Source organism: Sipha flava, unplaced genomic scaffold (genome assembly GCF_003268045.1).
Source record: "Sipha flava isolate LNK unplaced genomic scaffold, YSA_version1 73_pilon_pilon, whole genome shotgun sequence".
In the NCBI taxonomy this organism is placed as follows: Eukaryota; Metazoa; Arthropoda; class Insecta; order Hemiptera; family Aphididae; genus Sipha; species Sipha flava.
Window position 1 is genome coordinate 2,275,155 of NW_020273613.1, and position 7,992 is coordinate 2,283,146.

Below are 7,992 nucleotides of genomic sequence, written 5' to 3' on the forward strand. Positions count from 1 at the left end.
GTTTAAAAATACTAAAAATATTTTCCCGACATGAAAATACGAACAAAATGTCATATCAGGAAATAATAATTACTTATTTATAATACACGAATTATGATTATGAATACAAAATTTGTACGCATAAAAGAAAGTCAGGTTAGTTACAGAATATATAATTCAAGAATGGCTAGATCGATTTTGATGTTTTTTGATTTATTAGATTCGTCTTCGTACAAGAATAAAAATAACTCTAATCTTGGCAAGAATACAGACAATTATCTAGATAAGTAAAAATTTTATCTTAGATAAGTAATTAGATAACAGCGTTATTTATCTAGATAAGATAAAAGATAACAAAAAATCTATCTAGATAATTTATCTAGATCAATTTATCTAGATAAGTCCCAACCCAGCACAGCAGTCTGTTAAACGCAAAAACTGGTAAAAATATTTTTCTCATCATCATACCTCGTCGAGTGTTACGTTGACAATATTGCAGTGTTCGATGTCGCAACGTGTACGCATTTTACAATTCCTGTGAACGATGCTCTATCAAACGTGCAGCGTCGAAGTTCGTTTCACATGCAAGTCTTGCAGCGTCAAGATGCGCAGCAGGGCTGTTCAGAGGGGAAAGGGGCAACGGGACCATTTTGCCCCAGGCCCTGTTGTTGGAATATTTTTAGGGGCCCCCATAAAGTCTTGATGTAAAATGATCAATAAGAAAGCTTCGATCACACAGTATTACACGCTGCGTGTCGGCGATTAAAATCACGCACGCGTGAAGGTGTAGCAACTTATCCGATTATATTGAGCGATAAATAATACCATTGATTATAAATAAATAATAATAATAATAATAATAATAATAATAATCAATGATAATACGAATAATATTCAATTCTATTATGCACGTATGTACATATGTATATACAATGTATCTTTTTTTGATGATTCTATACCACTTGAGACAAAGCGTCAGATGGTAAAAGCTCTAAAAAAAAAACCAATAAAAAACCCGACTAAACGATTGATTATTCAACCAAACCAAATAGATAATACATTTTTAGGTAAGTAAAATATCTAGTTTATTTAAATGTAAAAAATTTAAAATTAATATAAAACAATAAACAATCAATTTACCAATTTTTTCAGAAAAAAATATTGATGAATTTCTATCAGAGAGTAGCTTGAAATTATTTTCTCGATTCAAAATTAATGATGGCTTCTTAAAAAACGATCCAAAATCTTGGGAATCAAATACAGATTTCGTGAATGCAAAACATATAATAAATTCACTAACAATAATCAAGGATACTGTAGAAAGGACAGTGAAATTGATGGACAATTTTAATGCATCGTTAACATTAGATGAGGAGCAAAAACAGTACGTCTTACTGTGTGTACAAGAACATCGAAAAACCTACCCCAATTGTAAAAAAAGTACACTTCAACAACAACATAACATATAATTAAAATTATGGTGCCTGTATTTATAATTGATATCACTTATTTTATGAATTTTACTCAATATTGTAAGTTTTTTTTTATTATTTTTAAGAATATATTTAATTACGCTTATGCATTTTTTAAATTAATAGATTTATTAAAAAATATGTTATATTATAAAATATATTGGAAATTTAATTTACTTGAAAAAACATATTATAAAAAATTACGATTTTCATAATGGTTTACGAAATATTTACGGAAATACAAAAATTGTCTAAAATTATTTAAAAATGTATTAAGCTCAAACTTTAACTTCAAGTCGGCACGGGTTAACTTTATTTGATTGACCTAAAATTTTTTGTAGTTCACTTTTATATGTATACACACCGATTTAGGGGGTGAGACCAGAAAAATATCATTATTTTTTTTTTCTCATATGGCTAAAGAACACCCTAATATACATGCAATACATGAATTTAAATGAGCTACATTGCTTAAGGTTTGGAAAAATACATTTGCAAGAATTTATCATATTTTATTATTACGGTTGAAGGGCCCCCAAATTATTTTGTTCCTGGCCCCGGAAAACCTTGGGACGGCCCTGATGCGCAGTGGCGTAGCAAGATTATGGCGAACTGTGCCTACGCCAGGAGCGCGAATTGCAAAGGGACGCAAAATTATGCAAAAGTCGAATTTATATCCTACTATAAAATCGAAATTTTTCCTTTATACTTTATTGAAATGCGTAGATGTTGTCTATTTGAACACGCTACGCGTGAATTTTAACAACGAAATTATGAAAATAGCACAAGGGCATTTAAATAAAGAATTTCATATGAAGAAATGATCGATGAACTTGCCAGTCATAAAGCGAGAAAAGCAAATTTTCAAAGTTTAAAATTAACACTATAATAATTACTTATAAACAGTGCTTGATTTGGCAAAATTAAAGAAAGGGGACTCTGTTTGCTTAAAAAAAAATTACGTCCCCAAAACTTGTTAAGCGTTATAATTATAACGTATTAATAGTAGGGGGGCGCTAAAATTTCTAAAAATTAGAAGGGGTACTCCGTCCCCCTGCGTCCCCCCAAGTTGAGCACTGCTTATAAATATATATTGTATGCTAAAAAAAAAAAAAAAATTATTAAAATTAAAGGTTAAAAATATATCAAAACATAAAATTTTAATCGGTCAAAAAGCGTTTTTTTCTAAGTTTGCCGAGGGCGCTAACGAGTCTTCCTCCGCCATCGAAGCCGCGCAACGCAGAGTTCGCCGAGACTGACGCGGACACGTGTACGATCCGTCGTCCGCTACACTATAATATCGTATCGTTATTGGGTACTGCAGATCGTATTTTATGATAGTTATTCGTAAACTGCACGCGTGTAACGTCGTGTTTGTAGTTAATGCGCGTCCATACATTAATATAATACGCGATTGTTAAACAATATTACGCATACGCGGAAGAATAAAATAAAAATGCGCACCTGTAATATTGTAGGCATACACTCGCACGCCTCGTATTTGTAGGTTTCATTGCGAAACGTAAGTTGTGTGAGACATCAATCCGCACACACTCATTGTTACCCGGAGCACTACCTATAAGTAAATATGAATACGGTTGTGCATTACAATCGATTCATACAGTCACGATTGGCTGGAAAAGCTGATTCCGACCCGGTCGCGAATAATGTGGAATATATTATTATAGATTTTGAAACGTTTGAAAAAATACGAATCGTGAAAGGGTCAGCTAAAGTCCATCCATACATATACGCTCGCGTGTATGTGGTCCACTCGCGTCGATCTGAGACGGCCTCGGTTAGGTTATACATCATTAACGAATTCCGCACTGGATTCAGTGTATACTCGTATACAGGCATGTACCATCCCTTCCGTCGGAAAAAACATTGACGACATTGTTAACGGCTTGATTTATTTATACATGTATAGTGCACGAATATAGATGTTTTCGATCGATACACTGTCTGCGGTACGCCGTATATCAATAACCAAAAGTGCGATTTGAGTGGGAGACTTTCAGAGTCTTGAAATACAAACATTTATGTTATATTAAACCAGTATCGAATTCCTCATTAACTGCAAAAAGTATGTGATGAAAACATCGAAACGTAAAGAACGCTATAAATATCCGTTTGACAATTCGACAAAAAAAAAAAGTACTCTTTCGCTTACGATGCAATATGGGTTAGGCGATGCATTCATAAAATGTATAACGTTATTGTCTTTTATTGAAGTTTAAACCCGATTACTGCTGTTCATTACACGCTATAATATTGTATACGTATCTAATAAAAGCTCACATAATATACAATGCAAAAACGAAACTCGAACAACCGATCACATCGCTACATACTTTGTTCTATTAAGATCTATATGACTCAAGCTACCTGAGAACACGGGAAAGGGACTGTATAAGTTAATCAGTACGACTATACGTTAACGTTAAAAACGCGAATCTCGACGATCGCGAAGTAATGAAAAAAATATTTAGCCAGCGCCACGTAAATTTGTGCTTGAAAAAAGAACGCTATTTACGTGAATTTCCTCGTGAACGTCAACCAATCGTATGCTCAAATTACATTTTTTCGCGTTTACCTTAGGAGTTATTTATTAAAATAACTATTATTCCTAATATTTGAGTGAATCGCATATTTTTGAATTTTGCTCGAAAAATAATATATTACGTGACTAACTATCTAACACGGGAGTTCAAAAATTGACACACTCGGTAAAATATATCCGTTTCGAGATCAAAGGGTTCGAATAGACAATGGAGCTTCGTAGGTAAGGTTAGACTGTTAATTTCGTCTACCTGTCTGGTATTTTTCTTAACGAAATCCGAATATTGACGCCAGTATGGTGACAGACCCAAATGGGATTTTAAAAGAATCTGTTTATGAGTTCGTATGTAGGTTTGAAAAAAAAAACTGAATGATTTATATTGTATTGATCTATTATAATATGCCATATAATATTGTGTCGCGTGTCTCGAATGGTTAGCACCAATAACGATATACATTAACACGTCTGCGAGTATTTGTATATAATATTTGTTAGGTTGCAATTTCTTTTTACCTGATTGCCGTGAATAGGTGAATGCAGTCAACGGAACGGGACTAGACGCCAGCGTTTATAAAACTATTTGAATAGAAAACCCATCGTTGATATTTTATTGAAAACATATCGAAATGTTTACTGTTAAGATGTTTCCGGTAGGTATACCTGTCTCGATGGTGAGATCAAAACTGGACAAAACCGAATTTTCAAGAATTTAAAAACACGATTTTGAATAGTTAACGAAATACAGTAGAAAAAAAACCCCCGTTAAATACAATAGTAACAAAGCGTATAAAACTGATTCGTAAATAAACTGTAAAACTTTGCATTATAAAATGTGGTATTTTTTTGCCGCAACAATATCAGCTGATATATAGACATTTGTATATCATATTACAGTGGCGCCGAACTTCTAAAATTTTACTCAGGCCAAATAAAAATACAACAGTCTCAAGCACCCTGGCGGCCACAAGCCTACATTTTTACTTCGCATAAAAAAATAATTTGTGTTCTCAAATTACAAGTATTAAGCATGATTCACACTAGTCAGAAACGTTTCGACAGACACTGTACCGTACTGTTCCGCGAAACATTTTATCATAGTTATATATCTATAGTTTTATCATTAGTTTAGGCACTGATTTTATAATATACTATTATATTAATCAATGGTTTAGGTAATTCACATTTGAACGTTTCCGTTCCCTTCGTACACGAGTGCTTCACGCCAGTGAATGCGGTTGGCATCCGCGTTATTGCGCATGCGCTAGGACTAGATTATCCGCGACTCGGCACCGTCAGTGCGCGCGAAATCATTATCCCATATCACATAATCTCATCATAATTATCATTATTTTCAAAGCAAGAAAACTATATTTATTTTATGATAGTTTACTTTTTTAATTCATTCAGTTAAAAAAGTAAAAATTCAAGACTGCCTTATTTCAATTTGTGGTGTTTTTGTACTAAATAAAATCTAAATAGAGTGTGATATGTTGAGTAAAACAGTAATATTTAGAGTTGTGTCAGTATTACATTTTAGAACTCTATAAGAAAAAAAAATTTTAACCTCAAACGCTCATAAAAAATTGTTTGACTTTCCAATTTAATGTAGGAAAACTTATGAGGAATCTTTTATTATTTAAATAATATAAATAATAAAATAATAATGATAATTATAGTTGAGACTCCGTCAGATTCCAAAGTCGTAATTTCAATTTTTTATGGACAAGCTCTATTTATTTTATTTGGTCATTCGCCAACTTTCTTCATTCATGATCCGTAATGAATTTTAAACAAATTACTCACATTACTTAGGTATATAATTAAAACTTTATAAATAATAAAATAATAATGATATTTATGATGAGATTATGTGATATGAGATAATGATTGCGTGCGCACTGACGGTGCCGAGTCGCGGATAATCTAGTCCTAGCGCATGCGCAGTAACGCAAAGCCAACCGCATTCACTGGCGTGAAGCACTCGTCTTCGTACAAACACCGATCCGACATTCCTCGCGACAACAATCGCGAGGTTAGAACATTGCAAAGTGCAAACCATAGATCCCTCTGATTCCCAAACTCATTTTAAAAATGTGGTCAAATCGCGTCCTGGCCTAAACATAGAATTCGGCGCCACTGTCTTATTATGTACAAACATTATAATATTATAGCTCACTTGTTCTCCTGCAGCAACTTGAACTGCTAATTTCCACCGCGAATCATGGTGATCGTATCGTAATGCACGTTATATATTTATCCTTACGTACGTATTTATATATTCCTCGACAAGACATATAAAACAAAATACCTCGGAGGCGATAATTTGAATGTTTCAAAACTCATTCTTGAGGATAGAGTAACATGTTTTAAGTTTACTCTACTCGAAAAATGATATCAATAATGTTATCATATAATTTTTGTGTATTCATATATTCGTATTGTAAATATTTAAATCAGCTGTTATTATAAAATGAAAAAAAAAATTCTAAAGACGAAAATGTTATGTTGCCAATATAGCCGTTGATGGAATTAAAAAATAAATAAATAAATAAAATAGAAAATTTTAAAAATTATTTTAAATTGTAACATTTTTATGTTACAAAATCGTACTCGATACAGTAGCATATCGTACATTATATTGTAAGATGAACCATTGAGTGAAGTACCGATAAAACATTGAAAAATATGATTATTGTCAACGGTTTTGATAAAACTGATAATATTTTACTTGGAATCCGACCAACGCACACGGTTAATAGTCAAATGTCGCATAACACGAAAACCATCAACAGCAATCGTAATTAAATGAACAGATAAAAATAATGGATAAAAAATTTATTATAAAAAATAAAACACTCGCTGAGAGGCGAGCTCGTGCTATGGCGCACACGGGCACGTGCCCCACCCACAAAACTGAAAGAAAGAAGAATTTAAAATATATATATATATATGTATAATAGATTATAGGAACATGATAATTATTAATCATTTTTTGTTCATTATTTTTATTTAATTAAGTGCATATGCATGCGCACATGGGCAGCTAGGTGTGCTCTTGCTGCCCCTGGACGGTTTGAATATATTTGTAAGGGCCGAACTGGTCCAAGCTGGGCCACCGCAACGGTAATGCTTAATACAAAATAAGTTGGTTATTCAATAAGTGTTTTGCTACCAAGCTAATTTTTTCTATGTTCAAACTTTAACCCTACGTTATACGCGTCCAATTTTATTACATGATTACACGTACACGGTCATTCTGTGCGCGTATAAAAATCTTTACTCAAATTCAATATTAACAAAAATTTTCTTTATTTGTATGATTGTAATACTTTTTATGTTAATATATGGACTATGCATTAATGACTGAAAAAAAAATGTAAGAAATGAAAAGAATAAATTAATACAAAAAAAATTTTACAACAATATTATTTTGATAAAAAAATTAACTATCATTTTGGTGGCAATCGTTACACTTTGGTGGTGCTGCGTGTTCTTTACAAAAATAATGTTTACATTCAGTGCAACATGATGTTAAATCATAGAACGATATTTATACTAAAAATAAATACTTATTTGATAACGTATCAACATATTTTGTCAACTAAAAGTAGTAACGTCATTACACGCGTCACGGTTGAATAGACAAGTAGATCACTTAAACGTTATTATCGTTTTATTTTAATGATTAAAAATACAAAATTCAAAAAAAAATATTTAAAAATGTATAATACAAGAAGTTCTATTTGCATTAAGTCATAGTTCAACAAATTTAAACCTTATATGTGATTATATCTTGACCCAATCATTTAGACAAGTGCGCGTGTAATGCAGGGTTAAATAGGCTTTGAAGCTTAAAATTGAGCTTAAAAATGTTAACTTAATACTCATGAATGGGCCGATAAAAATATTCGCTGCCCCCGACTTGAAACTTTGCGCACGCCTATGATTAAGTGTTATGTATTTTCATTTGATGATGCT

At 32.2% G+C, this 7,992-nt stretch overlaps 1 protein-coding gene across 1 annotated transcript; it reads left to right on the top strand.

Annotated features, from left to right (window-relative positions):
* Window positions 1-958: 958 nt before the first annotated feature.
* On the top strand, window positions 959-1,459 carry LOC112692313. The gene is made up of 2 exons (XM_025566943.1): window positions 959-1,046; window positions 1,132-1,459. Exons 1-2 carry the CDS (start codon window positions 959-961, stop codon window positions 1,446-1,448), a joined length of 405 nt encoding a protein of 134 aa, XP_025422728.1. The 3' UTR covers window positions 1,449-1,459.
* Window positions 1,460-7,992: the final 6,533 nt, after the last annotated feature.